General features: G+C 34.0%; 2 protein-coding genes across 2 annotated transcripts; both read right to left on the bottom strand.

The window, feature by feature from the left end:
- Positions 1–587: 587 nt before the first annotated feature.
- On the bottom strand, positions 588–16,564 carry LOC141713641 (uncharacterized). Its single transcript, XM_074517147.1, has 15 exons — positions 16,405–16,564; positions 16,059–16,232; positions 11,536–11,587; positions 11,341–11,448; positions 10,566–10,650; positions 9,618–9,672; positions 8,384–8,782; positions 7,382–7,441; positions 5,485–5,583; positions 5,240–5,350; positions 3,477–3,548; positions 3,254–3,370; positions 2,404–2,553; positions 1,766–1,866; positions 588–1,120 (listed from the first exon to the last, which is right to left on the bottom strand). The coding sequence occupies exons 1-15, from the start codon at positions 16,465–16,467 to the stop codon at positions 793–795; spliced, it is 1,974 nt and encodes a 657-aa protein (XP_074373248.1). The 5' UTR covers positions 16,468–16,564; the 3' UTR covers positions 588–792.
- Positions 16,565–18,834: 2,270 nt separating this feature from the next.
- LOC141713642 (serine/threonine-protein kinase PBL35-like) lies at positions 18,835–21,777 on the bottom strand. Its single transcript, XM_074517148.1, has 6 exons — positions 21,362–21,777; positions 20,412–20,722; positions 20,177–20,312; positions 19,915–20,048; positions 19,720–19,843; positions 18,835–19,553 (listed from the first exon to the last, which is right to left on the bottom strand). Exons 1-6 carry the CDS (start codon positions 21,483–21,485, stop codon positions 19,096–19,098), a joined length of 1,287 nt encoding a protein of 428 aa, XP_074373249.1. The 5' UTR covers positions 21,486–21,777; the 3' UTR covers positions 18,835–19,095.
- Between the last annotated feature and the right edge of the window lie 977 nt (positions 21,778–22,754).

Here is a 22,754-nt window from a genome sequence, read left to right as displayed (position 1 = left end):
GGTTCCGACTGTCAGATTTAAGTTTTTTTAATTTCAGTTATTTTGGTTTGTTTTTATTCGATTTTTTGCTTGTATTTTCATATTGTTTCCTTACTTGATTAGAGGTTTATTTTTCGCTTTTTCATTGTAAGCGGGATCTTTATTTGGTGATCAAATTTTGTATAAAACTTAAGCGATAACTCAAACAATAACTCCAACAGGACATGATGAAAAGGATACCAGACATGATGAAAAGAATACCAGTAATTTAACGAGAATGCATAAATTGGATACTTGTATTTGTATATACATTATCTTCAAAATATCGTTTAACCGTTTATTCATAAGAACAGACTCTACAATTTACTGTATGTTCGACCGCATCATTGATATAGATGTCGTATGTCTTTTTATTATTGAATTAACACCTTTGTTATTTAAAAAAAAAAGAAATAAAATAATTTAAAGAATTATAATCTTTAATTTAATCTTAAATAAATTTTAATATCACAAACATAGGATTAGAAAATATAAAAGAATATAGTAATATCCTATCGTTAATACCATGGAACAAATATGACCCAAAGGTTTAGATTTAAGACAAAATATCGGACCAATTACTTGTAATTAGAAGAACAAGGTTTAACAGACCTTAAAATAAACTCAAAAAACTACTCAAAAAACTACAAACAGAAATCCATTTTGAGCTTAGTGGCATTTAGATGATACCAAAAACCAATTTACAAAGCGTGAATACATAGTCATAAGAAAATAGAAAGCTACATTATTATCTCCCTTGACAAGAGCAACTGCTTACAGAACATCATCATCTTGGTAAGGTAAAAATGAACCGTCCTCAATAGGTAATGAAGGTGGAGTCCCGGGAGGGATGGAAGCCGCTCCATTTTCACCTGCTACAATGCACAAAGCCTCTGCATCTCGCAGGATTGGATCAAGCTCTATTTGACTACTTAGTTCATTAATAAATTTCAACAATGTATCGAAATCCATTTGTTCTCCCATTATCTTGCTTCGATATTTCTTTAGAATTGCCACACACACATACAAGTGCAGATGCTCACTCAAATAATGTGTCCACAAAACTTCCCATAGTCGCAGTATTTGCTCATATTCAAATTCTCTGCAAACATAATAATAATATTGGAGTTGGTACATATTTTAAGAATTTAAAAGAAAAATAAAAGGATTGTGTTCTACTATAAAGAATCTAGAAACACAAATGTGATGCCAGACGACAGTCTCAACATTTAAGAAAAACATAAAACAATTTGCGAGGCAGCCCTCTTCAAAGGCGTGGAAAACATAAAAGCCACCTGCGGAAATCGACTTCCCAACTACTGACTGGCTAAAACACATATTTATTATTCCTCTTGCTAATAACAAAGAGGGACCTAGTTCTGATCAGAAGGAAGCTTAGGTTAAACACAATAATTTCCTGTTCAGTTAAGGCCTTTTATTACAAATTAAAAGTCTAACATTCTTAATGCTAAACCTCCAACACTTTTTCATAAAAGATATTTAACCTATAACTAATTTTATCTAGTGTAAGCTTAGATATTTTCTTCAAGCAAAACCAAACACACCTAGCTTATCCTGTTCGGGATAGTTTCTCAAGTGAAAACATAACATTAGTGCTGAGAACTGAACCCAGATTTTCAATTTTTATATACAAATTAAAGCCAACAGACACTCGTTGAAACTGAAATATGAGAGATGAAGTGACCTACAAAAAACCATATAAAACTGTAATGATAATCTCACTTGCCTTTTAAATTGTATAAGGACCCAACGGAAACAGAAGAAATAGTTCAAGCAGTCCTTTTGCTTGAAGTAGTTGTGCAAAGGGCTGTCTAACAATTCAACAAGCTGCCACCATAAACACAATTACATTAGCATTTCTTTTATACCTCTTTTGAAATCATTAAGACTTTACCAATATGTTAAATCTAAAAAACATTTACAGATAACACATCAAAACATTCTCACCATTATCCAAGAAGTTTTACAAAGGCAATGATATAAACTTCGATGGATTTCAGTATGGAAGTCGAGTATATTTGCAACAGCTTGTGTTATTTAGAAGGTAATTATTTTTTAAGTAATTTTTGTCCGCCGTTATCTGTAAAGCTAGCTTACAATTCTTCGATGAGAAAAATATAGAAATACATTATTTCAGGTGTCTATTGGGCTGAGTTGAGATATGAAACTATTGAATCATCTCTCAATTATTATTTATCTTGATATCCAAAGTTTTTCCTCTATATCACTAGATATTTCGCCTAAGCTTGCAATGAATCATATATGCTAAAATGTTAAAGATAAAAGGGATAAATTCATAATATAAGAATAAAGCAATCAGTAAAATTTGAAACAATTATGACCAAAAGATAGATGAGGAAAGACCTTTGACAAAGCAAATAATTGAGAATGCATGCCATTTTGATCGCGATTAAAATTGGGCCCAAGTCTTTCCATCAGTGAAACAAAACACCAAAATGCTTCTGATTCATCTTGCATAATAAACAGAATTGGGGATAGAAGATCACTCATGCCCTACAAGAATGATTATCAAGTTACATAAAAAATTAGTAACAACAACTTCATACGTGTATAACAAAGGACACAATTGCAAAACATTATCGCCTGAATAGCACAATACTGATATCTTTCAAAAGAGGAAGGAAAGAGTGACAGTAATACTTATTGAAATGGTTGAATCCCACAACTTATGGCTTAAAGATTTTTATGCTACTGTAAGATGTACATGTTACAAAAATAGCAGCTATAAAGAAAAAAAGCATATACATCGAACTGTTTCAGAGCATCAAACTCAACCATTACACAGTTGTAGTGCTCAAGTGTAAGATGGTGCAAGTATCAAACATGTTTCATCACATGAATCAGGAAGTACATAATTAATGCATTAATGTGTTAAAAGATTTACAAAATTTCCGCTCTATCTTATATCATCATTTCATTAAAATTGTTCCATTTCCTTATAAAGGGTTACAGTTTAGACTGGCTCAATTGGTCATTTTTGGATTTCAAAAGCATTTGAGTTGGGAAATTGGCCATTTTTGCATATTTCTTCCTTAGGAAGAAAGAGATGGAGAAGATGGCCACAACAGTCAACAACAGTATATAGAATTTGGAAGTTTTGTTTCAGGGAGCATCAATCAGGTTAGACACATCACTATACACTTAAATCCTTTTTAATATAGCATATCCAGTCTATAATGATATAAAGTACTACCTGACAATAACCAAGATCAAAATTGTAGAATGAATATGTCAGAAGTATATCACGTAGAACATTCACATTTGGATTGTCATCCCCTTCGTAGAACGATAGCGACCTGTCGGTTCTTACCTTGAAGCAATACACAAACATAACCATGTCACAAACAGAAATTCAAGTACAAAAAAAACAAATTTAATGAACTTCATTTTAATCGATAAGGCCTATCTTTAGGTACCACATCTTTATCGATAAGACCTTTCCTTTCTCTGAATTTGGTAAATCTTTTTGCCTGCTCTGCAGAGATGCTCTGTAGGGGAACATGAAAAAATAAAATATAATTCCTTGAATCTTGACTTTGATGGTCCTTACATGATCAGAAAGTCATTTCACAATAACAGAAAGTAATATAGGACAGGATGTTACAGTCAGAATATATTCATTTATTGTCACAAGTTCTGCAAATCGAACATTCCAAAATAATTAATTTCATGTGCCCATTAAATACAATGGTCAGTTCCCACATTGAAAGAGGTCCGAGCACTATTTACCAAAATTCTTTGCAATATCATGAGCTCTCTATTTTATGAACATATAGCCGACATCATAGGAAAAAATATCACGGACTCGGACTAAGAACCCATGGTCATTTCTGTGTTACAAATGGTTGATTTCAGGCCAACTCACAAACAAACCACTTTAAAAATGTCAAAAAGGCAACCACAAAAGGAAGAATCAACTCGTTACCAATAAGTTGTCAATACATTGTCCTACTATCCATTCTGAGTATAAGATGTAGGCAATGTAACTACATGTCCTGGTAGCTCTCCCTCTATTTGCTATTTAACAAGCACAAAACTAGCTAACTCCCAAGAAACGGTCCTTAATTCAATCATTGCTACTCTAAACCGGATGGATTTATCTAATTCCAACCTTGGTTTCTATTATTTATTGAAAACATTACTCATTCCATTAAATTAGCCTGCATAATGTTCATCAGCACAAAAAAACTGTATCTTCAATTAAGCTTTCAGTCTCAATGAAGACGCGCATAAACACTTCAATATGATGTATGAGGTCAAGATTTACTATGATGAAGAAATCTTAAGATCTTAATTTAAAAAGAAGAGTCACAAAACGAAGGCTTATATAAATGTTTGTGTTCAAAGACAATCCCTTGGCAGGTGTAGATTTAGTGCTCTTCACGAACATCACTTTCAAAATCAAAGTCAGCTTTCAGCGGTTAAAGAACATGTTTCTAAGTGTTAAATTTCCATATACTAAAAGATATGAGACCATATGTTGAAGCCAAATCATACTTTCGAATTTTAATAAGGATGAAAGAGAAACTTAATGCTATCAGATTACCCTCGTCCCTCAACAAGTACACATATGAAAAGAAACTGTACATGTGATGTGGAAGGAAGTAAAAAGGAAACCCTATATTTGCTAGTGAATGTTTAATTAAATTTAATCTTAGTTTTAAGTTAATAGTGTGTATCCTATTTATTATAATGTGACTTTGTACTATGCACTTGCACTTGGTAGTAAGGCAGATGGTAGACGGATGTTGTAGTTAAAGTTATTATTATTAGTTGCACTTAGTGTACCCTAGCTGTCGGGCTTAATATCACTAATTCGATCCCTTACAAAAATATGCTTGTTTCATAAATTCTGATATGATATCAATATTAATTGAGCTTCTTCCTTCTGCAGTTGGAAATCGATTGAAATCTATTGGAGTAAAGATTGTTATTCGCTTCAATCTCCCAATATTGTTACTTTGGGTTTTGTGCAGTAATTCCATCCACGCTATCTTTTTATTGTTTTTTCATAGTCACTTCTTTATTAAATCTGTCCTACATCAACATGCATGACCATTGATTCTGTATTTTTATTTTTGCTTATGGGTAAATAAATTTAAACACACGCATAATGCCCATGAATTCACGGAGCATGAACAAAAGCTGATCACCGAAGGCCTAAAGTTTAGCTAAATACCTGCCACTGCTTCTTAATGGTCTCATACTCTGTTTTCTTGACTGCCATCATATACTCCCTTTCCACATAAGTGGAATCATGTCCATAATAACCCAACAATAATGTCCAGACCTGCATACATAAAATTAGAACCTTGAGAAAATATAATTGGGCTCGATATACCTCACCCACAAAAGGAAATATTATAACACAATACACACACTGTTGACTATTGTATATATAGACTGCAAGTATCACAGACAAACCTCTTTCCGTAGTGGATGCTCCACTCCCCCATAAAAAATTCTCTTTCTTAACGATTTTTCATCTAGTACCCGTCCTTCAGGATCCAAGAAACACTCCCACTGCAAATACTCAGTTCAGGAAATAGTGAAAAAAGGTTACACCAATGACTAACAAAAAGGTGCAAAGAAAATATTTCAAGAACATTTTGATGTGAGGAACACAACTTTGAACAAACAATACGATCTTGGTGTTTAATCATCAACATTTTTATTGTTATCCATAGGAAAACTACTTAATGTTATTCCTATTCTAGATAATAGTGGGAATTCCAGAATACTGATCAATTAATATGTAAGCATAATAGATTCAGGTCTTATTACATGATCTCCACATATTACGGAGACAATCAGTCCCCAATAATCTAGAGTACTTCACCTATTTTGATCAATTTTTCTGCAAGGGACTGGAGTTGCAGTACTTGAGAAATCTAAAGTTTTGTATATGTACAAAGAATTAGAGATAAACCACAGAGAAGTAAAGAGCTTTGAGTTAGATTTAGGTAGAATCGGATAGATATAGTTTGAGATCAGAAAGAAGTTGAGACAAGCTAGGGATTTCAATAAGAGGTTCGCAATCAACTACTTAAAGAGAAAGGTAAAAAAGATAGAGAGATGAGAGATACCAGTAGAACTAGCCCGTTTCATTTTTTAGCCTCCAGTAAATGATGTATATTATTACATCTTGACTGATTTACTTTTATTAACTAGGTAGTACTCTACTGTTAGATCCAGGGATAACAAAATAACTAATTAAGATCTATTACGCCTCCCAACTATTTTCTTCTCTTCCATGCTAAAAGAAAAATAACAATTTTCCTGTTCGATGATTATCATTTTTCAAATTGATTGTTTGAAATTCAGTTATATCCTGTATGTTCATTTCAATTAATATTTTTAATTCCACAATTTGAATTATTTAGGGGTAGTGATTATTATGCAGTTCAATCACCAAGATTGTTAAACATTAATGTCTGATTGTTTTTGTTAGTTGTCCTACATCGGTTTGTAGATCCCATGAATAGATATAAGAAAGTCAATCCTCAGGAAAAAATTAAGTACTTGAATGGATCACCTTTCTGAATCAGTTTAATTTAAACATATAATATAGGTATACTTCACATGCATTTCACTTAATAGAGATGAAACGAGTCCAGGACAATGTGGTCATAACGGGGACCTTGCAGAGTGTTCACCAAACTGAATCTTAATATAGTTGAAGGCAAAGAAAACTGATGCAGGACAGGTATTAAAAACATGATAGATATTCGTGGATCAACCACAGAAAATCCACACCCAAGGTGATCCAACCGAAGAAAAATCACTACCCCTAGGATTTCTCAACCGCGGAAGAGAGGTTTGTTAGGATCGCAACCCATAACAAGAGAGAAGCAATTCTCAATTTAATAATCAATCGATTCTATTCTATAATGAAAGATTACATGAGATTATAAAGATAACGATTACTTGGAAGCCAAGTAATTTCCTGAAACCTAGAATACTTATACTTATATATAAACTACCATAACTAATTAAAGGAAACAAATCCTTTATTTTTTTTTCTACTACTATAATCTATAATCTAGAATGTTCCTAATAGATTATATAATTATTAATTACAAAACACACTTATATCTAAATAATAATATAAAATAAAAAACAAGCTAATATTCTAATTCTCTGTTTGGCATCAAAAACCTTTAAAAAATCTCTGAAGAATTTAAAATAACAAACCATAATGCCTATAGCAAAAAAGACATGCAAGATAAACTTACTTGCTTTACACACATGATTCATAATTCTGAGCAATTAAATACAACATCATATTTGCCCAAAAATGAACTAAAAACATAGACCTTACCTCTTCAGGACCCATGGGGGGTTGCCGTGGTTTTCCCCACACTAGTGTTAATTTGTCAACCTGCACTTAAGCAAAAGGTCAGTCGAACCTACAAAATAAAAAAAGTATAGCTACGACACTGGATAAAACACTGTGTAGAGTTCTGTAGATTTTGTTTGTCTAATAGAATTGCGATTTTGTAAATAACAGTCGTTCAAAAAGTGGTCTGGAAGTGGAAGCTACAAAAAAATGGTAGCTGCTTTACTTAGCTCAAGCTTAAATTGGTACACATAGGAACAAGAACATTGTAAATTAAAGAAAGTGAAGAAAACATCTAGTTTACACAGCACCACAGATTTTAAATTTCTATATTTAGACAAGGCCCACGCAGCGCCTTTCCTATGTTGGGATGATCCTGTTAGTACCAACCATATGATACTCCAAAAACCAGAATGGGAAGTACTTCATGTTGATGAGCATTTTACTCTGTCCAATAAAACAGGAGCCCCTGGGATGGGAAAGACCACATTCAAAATTGGAAAGCACAGGGAAGCCTAGTTTGTTAGAGTGGAGATAAGTACAGAAGCATGGTGGCTACTTCTTAGTTCTGATCCAGTACTAGACTACTAGCCTAGCTTAAAGGGTCTAATCCCATATTGCTTGGATAAAGGATTAAATAGCTCTTCCTGCCTGAATATAGGTTTTAGGGATGAGCGCTTTAGAAATCATAGCACAGGCAATAATAAGTGGAAATATATGAAGCAGATTTAGCTACAGATAAACTATCTTAGACTTAGTCATACTAATGAAGATATCACCAGATGTGATACAGATCTACATAAAAGCTGTCAGGACGTTAATATATATGTATAACTGTACTAATCAACAAAATACATATTACATAGATTATACAAATCAAATTTTAGTGTTGAGATCTGATATTCTCACTACTTTTTCTGTCACAGGTCACAGTATAGCTCCCTTAAAAGAACATCTTGCAAAGTAAAGGAAAAAAGAGTTTACCTCCAAAGGATCTGGGACAACAGGAATTTCAGCAGGAACCTTGACATCATCTGCAGTTGTAGCATGAGAGTAATTATGTGAAGACTGGTTATGGTTCCTCTTCTCACTAATACCAAAGCCATCGCTATTTTCGCGAAAGAGCTGTGAAGTTGTTTCCCTAGCAAATCTTGTCACAAGAGAGAATTTTTCTAACACTTGAATTGAAAGATCCCGAGCAGGATCATTGTTCTTCTGCCTCTGCCGACCACTTTGGTAAATACTACTCAAACTGCCATCAAAAGTACTTTCACTGGTTTTCTCGTGGTTTCTACTTGAGGGGGATGAACTTGTCGAATTAGATTGTGATTGTCCACTTGCAATGGAAACAGCCCTCGGAAGCTCTAATGAAGACAACGTTCTCTAAACAAATATCACAATATGAATTAAGGACTGTTTGGCTTACCTTAAAAGGTTTGTTGTTACTTAAAGTTGTATTTGATATAATTCTTACAAATTATTATCTGTTTGGATACTTCAATTAATAAAATATAGCTTACAGACTGTACAAGAATAACAATTCAGAGATATGCTATAAGTTACATGTGAGGAGTTAAATATTAATTTTTGCAAGTCAAATTACAAATTTTATTTGAATCACTAGAACAAATACATAGTTTCTTCTTTTCGAGAATCAACTTACAAGTCAATTCTAAAAGATAGGTAAAAATTTAACAAACAAAAGAGTATTACTTTAAAGCTCAAACTTATTTCAAGTAACAATTTACTTGGGATCTAAAACAAACAACCCCGATATCAAGGCCAAACATTAGGGTGGTAAATACATTTTAGAGAGAAGGAAACATCTTTTAAGCAACGAAAAACATAGTTTTGAGCATCTACAAGAACGTTTACGAAGTTTTTTTTGGCTAAACGAATATGTACAATGTTCAAGAGCAGCTAGATAAATTAAAAATTATATTGACAAATAGAAGCATAAGCAATCTACTTCAACAGCTTCAAAAATGAGATTAGATAAATTTCCAACAAATATCACTGGGAAAATTATTTGGTAGTTGATTACAAGGCACATTAAATTATTTGATACTCCATAAAACAAAAGACGACATAGTTGATTGGTATATCTCTATGTATGTATACAATACGTTGTAGGTCAAAAAGGGTTTTGGTCAGTACAAGCCATAAAATTTGCTGAGGTTTAAAAATAAATAAAAAATGAGTCAAATTAGATGCGCACCTGGAGAGGGTCTTGAAAATCATTGACAAGAAATACATTTGCATCTTCTGCTGACCTAGAAACAAGAAATTGACAACTATTAAGCATGCATTTTTAATAAGATTTTTGCAAAACTTCACCTGTTAATTACAATCAAATGTGGACTTCTTATTAATAGATGTAGACTAGCAGTATGTATTACTGAACCAATAAACTTTATTTATTTTAGCCCATATGTCTTGGGTCTTTGTCTATAAGGATTTGTCTCCTCTTTATACATGTGATTTTGAATTATAACCTTCTTTTTTTCACATGTGATTTTATATATTCACCTTATCTACAATACTAGTTAAAATCAATGCCTGCAGTTGGAAACCTCAAAAGGTAGTGTTTGTTCCACGGTTAAATCACCCATAATTGTTACTCTATCTACTCGTAACTGCCGTCCCACATCAAATGGCATATGGGGTACAATTCAAGTTGTCCATCCTTTCTAGCATCAATATCAAATGTCAAACCACCATGACATGATGATTTAGTCATACACAAACATACTACTGGCGTCACAAATATACTACTCTTACTTCCTTTCCCCTTGTATCTACCTATACTACTCTAACTTCCTTTCTCCTTGCATCTTCCAATAGTAGCTTTAAAATATATTTTACATTCCAGAGGTACCCGGATGGTGTAGAGTGGATACTTTCAATATGATTACATTACATGGAGTGACTGCTTAAACACAATTTTTATTAAACCTTTAGTTTAGGAAGGGGTGAAAGGCAACTTGAAGAAAAATTATTACTACTATTGACTTATGATTGAAATCAAAACTTAAAAGTTAATATAGTAGTGGATCCATGAAAAATTAAGATACATTCGCTTTTGACTTTAGTTTATCTTACTCCGTCTAATTCTTTTACATTATCTAAACATTAACCTACTACTTGTGGTTAATCAAACTTGTACCTTACAAGAGAAACATGTTGCTTTACAGTACCCAAAAATTCACGGACTCCGCCATTGTAAAAATAGAGGGGAGGAAATGCAAGACCTGCAAACAACAAAAAAGGAAGTTATTTCATTAACCATGAAAAAAATAACATATATGCTAAAGTAGACACAACTGATAGTCAGACCAAGATAAATGTCATACTCCAAACTCTGAGCGGGATATACTGGGTGTATTTTTGGTTTAGTTGGTTGCTTGGTTACCAAAATACATGTCATATCTCCTATAATCAGATCATTTGCATGAAGAAAGAGACTTGTAATGAGTATATTACCTAATAACAGTTCCTAAGGAGGCATCAAGATGTTTATGCCTTGGACAACTTGCTATAAAATTAGTATTTAAAAAAATTGCATAGGATTTCTGTCAAAAAAAAAGTTCATGGAGAAAAAAAAATTTAGGAGAACTACATATGAATGTTTAAATAAAAATGATTACGGGAGGGAAGATGACTTTTAGTATCTACTAATTTCATAGTAAAACAAAATGGCATTCACAAACAAATAGAGCATGTAGCAGCAACACAATTAGTTTTCGAGTATAATTATAAGATTGATGTCATAAGTCACAACTCTTAAAAAAATGCAGTAGACATCATTTAGTAGCTACCAAAGCTTATTGGCAATCACAACTCTTAAAAAAATGCAGTAGACATCATTTAGTAGCTACCAAAGCTTATTGGCAATATAATTATCATAATAATAATCAAAAAATCATTCTGTAGAATTGCACCTGATGATAAAACAACAATAATGTATTGCCAGCCAAGAGTAGGTGTGTGCCTCCGAATCGATCTGATCTCCGTAAAAGGCACCGCCCTTATTGTATACAGGTTCTTGTCTGCATTACATTATATCACACACTTATTCACTAATCCATGGCCCTAGATACATTATATTCAACAGTTCAGCATTATCAGAGTCTAACCTCTCTCAGAAATCTTAGCATTTGAGCTATGCCCTTTATACGGAAACCACGACTTGCAAAATTTGGAATTGTTAGTTCCTTATCACATTACATGAAGCAAATAAGAGAGAGAGGGAGAGAGGTAGAGAGAGAGAGAGAGAGAGAGAGAGAGAGAGAGAGAGAGAGAGAGAGAGAGTAATATACCACATTACATGAAGCAAATACGAGAGGGAGGGAGACGGAGAGAGAGAGAGAGAGAGAGAGAGTAATATACCACATTACATGAAGCAAATACGAGAGAGAGGGAGAGGGAGAGAGGGAAGCAAATACGAGAGAGAGGGAGGGGGGAGAGGGAGGGGGAGAGAGAGAGAGAGAGAGACCACATTACATGAAGCAAATACGAGATATATATATATAAAGAGAGAGAGAGAGAGAGTAATATACCACATTACATGAAGCAAATACGAGAGAGAGGGAGAGGGAGGGAGAGGGAGAGGGAGAGAGAGAGAGACCACATTACATGAAGCAAATACGAGATATATATATACAGAGAGAGAGAGAGAGTAATATACCACATTACATGAAGCAAATACGAGAGGGAGAGAGAGAGAGTAATATACCACATTACATGAAGCAAATACGAGAGTGTCACGATTTAGGCCGAGTGATACTAATGGGCCTGATATTATTGTTGGGCCATGCGTAGAAATGGGTTATAAGTTCTGGCCCATAGTGTTTAGAACAGTATTATGCTTATATATTGTACTCTTCCATTCATTTGAGAACAGGAAATGAAATGAATTGAATGTTTAGTTTTTATCTTTACTTTCTGCAATTTTTCTTCATGCTCTTACTTTGTTTTCTTAGTTTAATTTTAACAAAAAACTCAAAAAATAGTCAAGATCATGACAAATGGTATCAGAGCTAGCGGTTTCTCGGACATAACAAGCACGGTTACTGTTTGTTATCCAGCCAGTTCTTATATTTCAAATCCATTTCAGAACCCTAATTTCTATCGGTCGTACACATCATTTCCAACACCTCCGCCGCCTCAGTACACACCACCTCCGACGTCTCATCTTTTTCACTATGTCGAACCACCACCAAATCTATCATATAACACAACTTACGCAGCTTACATTCCTCCAGCTCAGACGCTAATTTGTGATGTTACAAAAGATTATTTACAACACTTGGATGATAAATTCACCCAGTTGGATAACAAACTCGCTGAAATCGGAATGTTAATCGAGAAGAAAAGGAGATATATTGATCTACCAATTTTGTTGGAAGGAAGCGTTGAAGCTTGTCAGGAGCCAAATTTCAGCCTCACGCATAATATTTGGCACAAGATGGAAGACAAATTTGCGGAAATAATTGAAACACTTGAGAATATGGGGAAGAGTTGTGCAAATTCTTCAAAGCTGTTTAATAAAAACATATTGGGAAGAGAGGTTGAAGCTGATTTGTCCAAGCTAGTTAAGGAAGATGTGTTGGATAATGTTGATGATTATGAAGAAAGCAACCTACAGAAGCAGTCAAAGGAGACGTGCTAAAATGAGTTGAAATTACTACCTGCAATACCAGCACACAAGGTGTTCGATCATTACTCTGAGAGAGTATTTTCCCGAAAAGCTCCAGTGTTGATTCCCCGAGGTACAAATCCAATTATTTACTCTCCCACACTCTATTGGAATGTTTTGAAAATAGATTATGACAGGATTGTGGCTTATAAGCTCCATGAGAACGAATATGGTAAAGTTTTTGAAAATTTTGGTATTAAATTTAAAAGCGATGTAAATGCAACACAAGTGTTTGATGAATTGTTTGGTAATGAAATGATCAATTGGAAGATGAATTTATTTGGGTTGGTTAATAGTTCGTGTAACATGAGAGGATGTAACATGTTTGGAAATATGCTTCAGAGGAAATCAGTGGCTCAGGATAGTAGACATGGAATTAGTACTTACCGCAAGCAAATTGTCAAAGGGGGGATTAATGATAATTTCCCCGAGAAATATATATGTGATTTGCATCAGAATTTTGTTGTAACTAGGAGGAAAGTTCATGTTAAGAAGTGCTTTCAGTGTTGGGACAAAGTTGGTGAACTAAAATGTTATAAGCTTCATGAGAATGAGCGTGGTAAGGTTGAGGTTCTAGGTAAAAGTAGTAAAAACCTATGTGATTTGAAGTTGCTCGACGAAGGTAATGGTTTGGTGAATGTTGACGAGGTAAGTGTGATATGGAGCTATTCTTTAGAGTGTGATAACAATTTATGGGAACTGATTAAGGTGTTCTCTGGAGTAAAAGTCAGGAATAGAATTGTTAGTTGTCTAGCGATATCATGTTCTATCGACTATGATTGTGGAGGAAAATGTTGTAATAATTATGTTGTTTTTGGTCAGTTAACTCGTCCAATAATTTTGGAATGGTACTTGATAAATCTAATTCATGATCAAAATCTCGATGATGAAGTGTCTTTTGAATTCTCAGAACTTTTGTTTGCTTATTATCAAACCCAGTTATTACATAAGAACGTCGAGGGGACTTTATTGAGTATCAATTTAATTGTCAAAGATGGCTTCAATGATAGTACTGAGTCACTTGCTAGAGGAAATAAGAGTAACTCTCTTGCTGACCGAGTCAGGATTATTAAACAGCTCTTTCATGAGGCTAAACCTGAAGATAAAGGTGATGTAGAGGAAATCGACGAGGACAGAGAAAAGAAAAATTCTAAAGAAAAGAAGACCATTGAGGTTTTTCATGAATGGCAGGTTATTAACAAGCAGAAGCATATCTGGTTGCGTAAGCCTAAAGAAATCTCGAAGAATGAGTATGTACTCTTCTACAAGCGCTTAACAAATAGTTGGGAAGAATATTTTGTAGTCGAGCATTTTTCTATGGAGAGTCTTGAATCCCAACTCAAAACATCTCTGCAACTATATGTAAAGCTTTGTTTTTTGGAGCATGATCGTATAGTGAAGATTCAAGCATATAAAAAGGTAAAGCCTGATATAGCCGAGAAGTGTGCAAGGATACTGCTTGATCAAATACCTGAAGTGAATGTAGCTATCTCGGAACTTATGATCATTAGGGAACTCAGGACGACTGTGACAATTTTGATGATCAATTTGGTAATGATGGATTATTTAGAGAAGGAACTTATGGAAGCACTGCATGTTGGGACTGATTTTAAGGTAATTGGGCTAAGCGACCTTGGGTTTTACTATTCTCTTGTTGTGGGTAAAGTTTTTGTATGCACTAGACTTGCCGATGATGAGCATTGCATGTGGGAGTCAGCAATAAGGCATGTAATTGCAGCTTTACGAAACATTAATAGAGTGCAAATTAAGAGTAAATCTTGTAGTGTGTTCTACGATGATGCTATTATCGCGGATACTGGCCAAGCTATATCAATTTGTGGAACATTTAAATGTGCTTTGCGACTTGATGTGGAACACCATATTTTGGAGCCTGCATGTTTGAAAATTAAAGTACCAGAACAAGCTGTTGATGAGAAGTTGCAACTAAAGTTTGGTGTTAGTAGTGCACAAAAGAATCTTTATACAAAGCCTCCCAAGCTGGTGTTTACTAACAATGTCTTCTCAGAGAAAGCGAGTATTAATATGTTCCATTATCCATCTAATGATGACACTGCAGAGGTTAATTGTTCTCAAGTCTTGCTGGATGAAGTTGGCTCTTCTAAAGACGATATATTTTCTCTTGATTGGGCACTGGCACATGATGTCATTGTAAAGAAAAAGGTTAGTGCGGGCAATAAATTGGTTCAGCCAGTAAGCGATATCGCGATGAATTCTCTCAAAAATCCCGAGGACAATATATTTGAATGGGCTGGTCTTGAAATTTACATGTTTTTGACTCCAGCAACTTTTAGTCACCCTTTTATATTCTCTCCTACACGGATGGGTGAGGATAAATATATACCGGCTGAATTGGCTACAAATGTTGAAGTTATAGGTGCACCGAAAACCAAGAAACTTGAGGCAACCAGAGAATGGTACATGTGCATCAGCTATATTGTACAAGCATTGGTGAAAGATAAGCACAAGATTTATTCACATTACATCCTTGAGGACAAGGATGTTTTGAAGGAGTGGAAAATGTCACGATTTAGGCCGAGTGATACTAATGGGCTTGATATTATTGTTGGGCCATGCGTAGAAATGGGTTATAAGTTCTGGTCCATAGTGTTTAGAACAGTATTATGCTTATATACTGTACTCTTCCATTCATTTGAGAACAGGAAATGAAATGAATTGAATGTTTAGTTTTTATCTTTACTTTCAGCAATTTTCCTTCATGCTCTTACTTTGTTTTCTTAGTTTAATTTTAACAAAAAACTCAAAAAAATAGTCAAGATCATGACAGAGAGAGGGAGAGGGAGAGGGAGAGGGAGAGATACCACATTACATGAAGCAAATACGAGATATATATATATATATATATATATATAGAGAGAGAGAGAGAGAGAGAGAGAGAGAGAGAGAGAGAGAGAGAGAGAGGAGCAGGGGGAGAGAGAGTACCATAAACAGAGAAGATCCTTGTTTAATCAACTTCAATCTTCCACTGATCCTCTCCGACGCATACTGTGTGGGATGAATCGTAACATTATCCTTCAAATAAACCAATTCAGCACCTTCTGGATCACTCGCTGAACTATGTTTACTACTATCACTTCGAGTCATGCTCGCCGAACCCTAAAACTCAAAATCACCCTCAATTACTCCCACAAATTTCCGATCCACGACATTCAATCATTAAAATACCAATATCTAATCGATTTTCACAATATAAATGAATCAATTGAGTAATTGTAGTTAAGCTATACACAGAAACATGTATGTATATATGTATGTAATTGATGCTTACTTGTTGCAGAGAAGCAGCGTAATCAGCATCATCGGATAAATCGTGCAAATCGGTTTCGTGCATCTTCTCCGGTGAATTTGAATCGGCGACGGTTAGATATTTGGGATGCCGTTATGAGTTGCAGTGATTTGTATCTATCTGTGTGTATATGTTTATATTTACGATGTCAATCAAAAAAATTATTTTAATTTATGCTTAAGAATATTTTATTTTTGTGTGATAATAATTTAATTTTTTTTATAAAAGTTTTCTATTTATTTTAATCCTATATAATATATTATTGAAAATTCGATAAATTTTCAAATTACTTGTATTTATTTACAAATATCAGAAAAATAAATATAATATAGACGAGTATTCCCCTGTGTTGGATTTAATTGATTAGTACATTATATTAGTACTAATCATTGTACAAAGAAAAGATAGTATTCAATTGTGGAATATGATTAATAATTGTGGCCAACTTTTTTTGATTAAAAAAAAGTAATATCAGATTCACAAAAAATTGTACAAAAAATTGTTACAAAATGACATGTCACGGGTAGTGCTGTACAGGTAATAATCGCACCCTCCTTGCGGATAATTGCAAAATGCAGATCGAATGCGAATTTAAATTACAGAAACCGCATATTCGTGGATTGATTGCGAATTTAATTTTTAAATAATCACAAAAGTCGAACCACAACCGCAAAACGCTATATATATAATATAATATATAATATATAATAATATATAATATATAATATATATCATCAAACGCATAAATAACCATATATAAGAATTAAAAGATAAAGAGTTTGGGGTTTTGGGATATAATATATATTATCAAACACTGAAACAACCATATATAATTTGTATTAACCACTTGTACTCTTTTAGTACATTTTATTTTTACAAATTTCTAAGATTTGATAAGTATATTTATAATGAACTATTTTTATTTGTCATTTATCATACAAGTCGATAGTTGAACCGCAAGTCGATCTGCACCAACTGCAACCGCGTGGTTGAAAAAGTCACGATTGATTTAAGAAAACCGCTATATGTGATTTGGTGAGATTTTGACCTCTCAACCGCACCAAACATAACCGCATACACCCCTAGTCACGGGTGATTTGACGATATGTAATGATTTTATTGGTGATTTTGATATAAATACAGATGTCTATTTTCATTTAATTAATAAAATTTTGATATGTGTCATTTTGTAACAAAATTGTGCGCTCATTACTTGAGAGACTTCTGATTTTTTAGACAGTTTTTATGCCTGATCACATTCTGCACTCTTGTTCCCAGCATTCCTTTTCTTTTTCATATCTTATATATATAGTACCGATTTAGTTATTTTGTTGTTTGTATAATTATATATGGATTAAATTTTGTAGCTAGGCATACATGGTTTTTACAACTGCATATCCTAATTCATTGTTGAAATATTTCAATTCAGTACTTTCAGTGAACCTATATATAGTTGCTTAAGGTCTCTTTCTCCTTAAGATGTTTTCATTTTCGTACAATTCCTAGTTGAATAAACTCAAAAGAACACGATCTTGAAGTTGCTAATCCACACACAAGTCATTGCATTTACAAGTAGTAATTGATTTAAGTACTCACATTGTTTCAACCTTAATTTGCTATATATATTACTTTACATAGCAGTTTCGGAACTAATTCAGATATCTGGTTGCACTGGGAAAATATGAAAAGTTACATGAACTTAGGTTTGATGTTGAGTAACCTCGAAAACCCCTTTATGGGTCGAAGAGTGGAACGGTTCGAACCTTAGTCCCCTCGCCAGCCTAAACTCCGATACCAAGTTGAGTAATCAGCTCATCTAAAATCTTAAAGTGCTAGAGGAAGGTCCCTATAGGATCATATAGTTAACATTCGAGTCAAGTATATTTTATTTTGGCACACTAAAATAGTGATCATTGGCCTTATTATTGCCCAACATAGTATGTGCATTGACATCAGGACATGAAATCTGTAGGTTTCATCTGATGAACCTGTATCTGGGACGAACTGATAAAGCTGATATGTGATGATTATGGGTTCAAGTTCAACTGTTGGTCTGATGAAGATGCATTTTGCATGTGAACCGAGATTATTATTATTATTGAATGATCTTTGCATTCAGGGTGCCCTTTCGGGTCTTGCTGGAGGCTCTACAACTATTTTCAGAAATGTAATATTTCGATATTGCTTTTCTAGTTATTTCACAAAACCTGCCGGTCCTATAAAAAGGGAATTTTCTCCACTACTAGGAGTTAAAAAACTCACATGTAGGTGAAAAACTCACATATTTTTTCCTCAAGGTAAATATGGTCTCATGCGTTCACACCAAAAACCCTACTTTACACTACGGTGCAAAAAGATCCTATTTTACATTACCGAATAAATAAACAAAACTTAAAAGTATTGACACTAAACTGTAATAATTTCAGTGATATTGCAAGCAGAGGAAAGAACATCAAGATTCTGAAACAATGCAGATGGAAGGTTAATCTCAGCACTATTTGATGAACTTAACCTTGTTGCATCATCCTCTTTGGAATCTAAGGTTTCAAACACCCAAAATAGTACAATAAAATTGAATTAATTGTCTTCAGACAATGTATTAGTTCCGCTTCTTGATCCTTTGGTTCCGAGAGAAGAATAAGATCCAGCTATAGACTAGATTCCGGTAACATTTCATTTTAAGTGCTGTTGCTTGCTAGCATTCCAAGGAGAACTTCTCATGCTCCTAGTTTGGTTATAATTATATTGGTGAGGTCCATCAGGTTTCTTCTTGCGCCTGCCTTGTTGAGATAGTCGAGTGTGATATGACAGTATAGCAAGATCATTGAGGCCTTGTAACGGAGTAAGAACCTTGACAACTTCATCCATGGAAGGACGTGATTTCGGATCTCTGCTTAAGCAGTTGTAAGCTAGCTGAGATACTTTTTGCACTCCTTTTACAGAGTAATTCATTTCCAACCGAGGATCAACTAGTTGATAAAACTTGCGTTTATCAGCTAAATAAGGCCGAGCCCATGCCACAAGATTTTGTTCTCCACTAGGCCGTTTCTTGTCCATTGACCTCCTACCGGTTAATATCTCCAATAGCACAACCCCAAAGCTAAACACATCACTCTTAGAAGTCAAATGTCCTGACAAATATTATGATTATCAGCTTTCTGGCTAATTACATATGTCAAATGAAAGTGAATACTATGTTGTCTATCACTACTTGTGACAGATGACAAGCAACAGAAACAGATATGTAAGAAAACATTTTGCTAAGCTCAAACAAGCTGAACAAATATTTGCACAGACCTGTCATCACATACTCTGGAGCAGCATAACCATATGTCCCAACAACCCGCGTGGAGACATGAGTTTTATCCCCCTGCGGACCTGCTTTTGCTAGACCAAAGTCTGAAAGCTTTGCATTATATTCCTACAGGAAGAAGTTATTGTCAGGGGAATGCATTACTTCAGGAAGAGTAATACTGATAAGTTACTACATACCGAATCAAGCAAAATGTTGGATGTCTTAAAATCTCTGTAGATGACAGGTTCAGAGCCTGCGTGTAGAAATGCTAAACCTTTCGCTGCCCCTAGTGCTATTTTAATCCTGTTGGACCATGGAAGAGGTACGGTTCCTTCAAGAATTTAAATTATTAGGATATGTTTGATAAATATTTATCACAACAGTCAACATTGATGTAATGCTAGTTGTAATATTGCATCCATGTTCCATGAATCATAACATGCATTATGCAACACTCACTTCTAAAAAGGTGATTCTCAAGGCTTCCGCGAGTCATGAATTCATAAACAAGTAGCCTCTGGTCATCTTCAATACAGTAACCAATTAGCTTGACAAGGTTATGATGATGAAGCTGCCCGAGAAAGTCTACTTCAGCCTGAAAAAAACAATGTCATATGTTATGTATACCATTTATATCATAACAACAATCTTCTTTGACATTAACCTTCTAACCACAACCAGATAATCTACTAACCACCCATTCTCTATGGCCTTGAAGACCATCCGGCTTTAGACTCTTAACTGCAACCGTGATTCCAGATCCAGGTTTCGCTGGAGCTGTGCCATTTTCTTCAATCCATCCTTTAAATACGAAACCAAAACCACCCTCACCGAGTATACTATCTGGTCTAAAATTCCCAGTAGCTGATTTTAGCTCCTGGAAAGTAAACTGAAGCAACTGGCGCATCATTTTGCTTTCTGAATTAGGAATGTCCAAAGAGTTTTGAGCATCATTTGGAGCACACATTTCTCGATTACTGGCATTAAGGTACCGCGTCTCTGTAACTGCATTTACATAATCTTGGTAGCTTAATATTCAGAAACAGCAGTTGAACCTCGATGAAGTAATAATCAATAAAGTAATAACCTAGCTAAAATAATATTTTTCTCCAGTCCATGGACACAATGTATATTTACTCCGGATAAAGTAATAAACTCGCTAAAGTAATATTTTTTCTTGCTCCCAACCATATTATTTTAAAGAGGTTTAACTGAGTTTACATAGTCAATTTTTAAATTAAGTTTCATGGTATTACCATAAACAGAAGTAGCCTAGTTAACCAAATCTATCACAGTACTTGAATTACAGAGGTGCAGAGGACAACAAATACTTGTTGCATTAAATAATAAAGACAAGAAAAAAACAAAAGAAAGATTCCAAATCCGAATATAAACAAATTTGATCTTTCAAGAAAACTACAAATTGCAGACATGGACAAATTGTGTATTTCAAAAAATATCAAGAAACAACATCAAACAGAGAAAAAAAAAGCATATTAAAAAGATAACTTTATCTGCATCAAGAACATGGCTAAAAGATGATAACTTTGTGTAAAACACAGACCTCTACCATACATGAATGTTGATATCAGATTAATTATGATGTCTCGTCCACGACGAAAATTATACGTAGAAATGAAGTACCTGCATCATAAACAAGACTAGGTCGAGGAATAGAGTTGGGAGAGGTTCTGAAATCAGAGGATTTACAGTTGCCACTACTAACACTGCGCCGCAGAATTGCCCAGCAACCACACTTGTTCTCCATACTCGCGTAATCAGTTCGATTTCCTACCAAACAGCGATTAATCGCCGACTTTTGGAACACTGACTATAAAGTATAACAACTGGTATTTTAAAATACCAAGATTCTTGACTATCTTCTTGATTTCCCCTTCATTGTAGTTTTAAATAATGTAATAACAAGTTAACAAGCCTGTTGAAAGAAACAACAGAGATGGAATCATGGACATGGATGAGTGAAAAAGAAACAGAGAATTAGAAAAAAGAGAGAAAATTTGATGGTTGTGGGATTATAGTAGGCACCATCTATGATAATAATCATAACAAATGTTCAGCATTATGATAACAGTGTGTACAAAAAGAATTTTTTCACCACCTTTTTTGTGGGCACTAGACAGCAATTAGGCACCCCACTCCTCCTTTGTTAACGGTTAAAGTGAATTTACCAAAAGATCCTGCTTGATGTGACACCAACTCACTTTTTTTCCAAGCATTTGACACCAATTTTCTGATATAGGGCTCTTACATTTTACATACATTTTGCTTTATTTTCTTTCTTCGATAGCTAATGAGCTTACGCGCATATCTACTAATCATGGAGGTACATATAAACTAATATTTTAGAGAACTAGCACAACATATCATCGTCATGACTCATTACTTAGCGAATTTTCACTTATAATTGAACCTAAAACCTCGAGATGGTAATTCCGTAAAATACAAAGTGTTAACTAGCTGGTACTCCGCGTACTCTTCCTATTTTCCTTAAAAAAGGAAAATGTTAAATTTAGAGTGACTTTTTAATTTCAAGAGCAAAAGGCATGCGTAAAGACTAAAATGCCCTCTCTAGCTGGATGTACATCAATAATCCTAGTAAAAATTAATTTGAGAGTAATTCAGTTTTTTCAGAGTTCTTTTGCTCTGAAAATTAAAGCTTTGCTCTGAATTTAACATTTTTCTACGAAAAATGTATTTTGGTAAAATGAGATTAATAAATACTATTATAAATTAGGATTATCTCATTCATTTGCACACCATACTCATATAGTAATATAAATTCCAAATTACGTATCAATGACATTTTAAAATTTAATAACTATTATTTACCGTACCAAAACGACAACTAACCAAATATTTCTCTCATATTTAAATTTTAATAATTAAGACGTAAAGAGGAATTGAAAATTAGAGTAAAACAAACCAATAGTTGGCAGCATCATTGTGTCGTCAAAGGTAATGGGAGAGATGGTCAATAGCATATTTGAGTGCACCCCAATCCCATCAATCTTTATAT

Source organism: Apium graveolens, chromosome 3 (assembly GCF_009905375.1).
Source record: "Apium graveolens cultivar Ventura chromosome 3, ASM990537v1, whole genome shotgun sequence".
Lineage (NCBI taxonomy): Eukaryota > Viridiplantae > Streptophyta > Magnoliopsida > Apiales > Apiaceae > Apium > Apium graveolens.
Note: the sequence above shows the minus strand (reverse complement) of the source record. Positions and strands in the feature narration are given on the sequence as shown.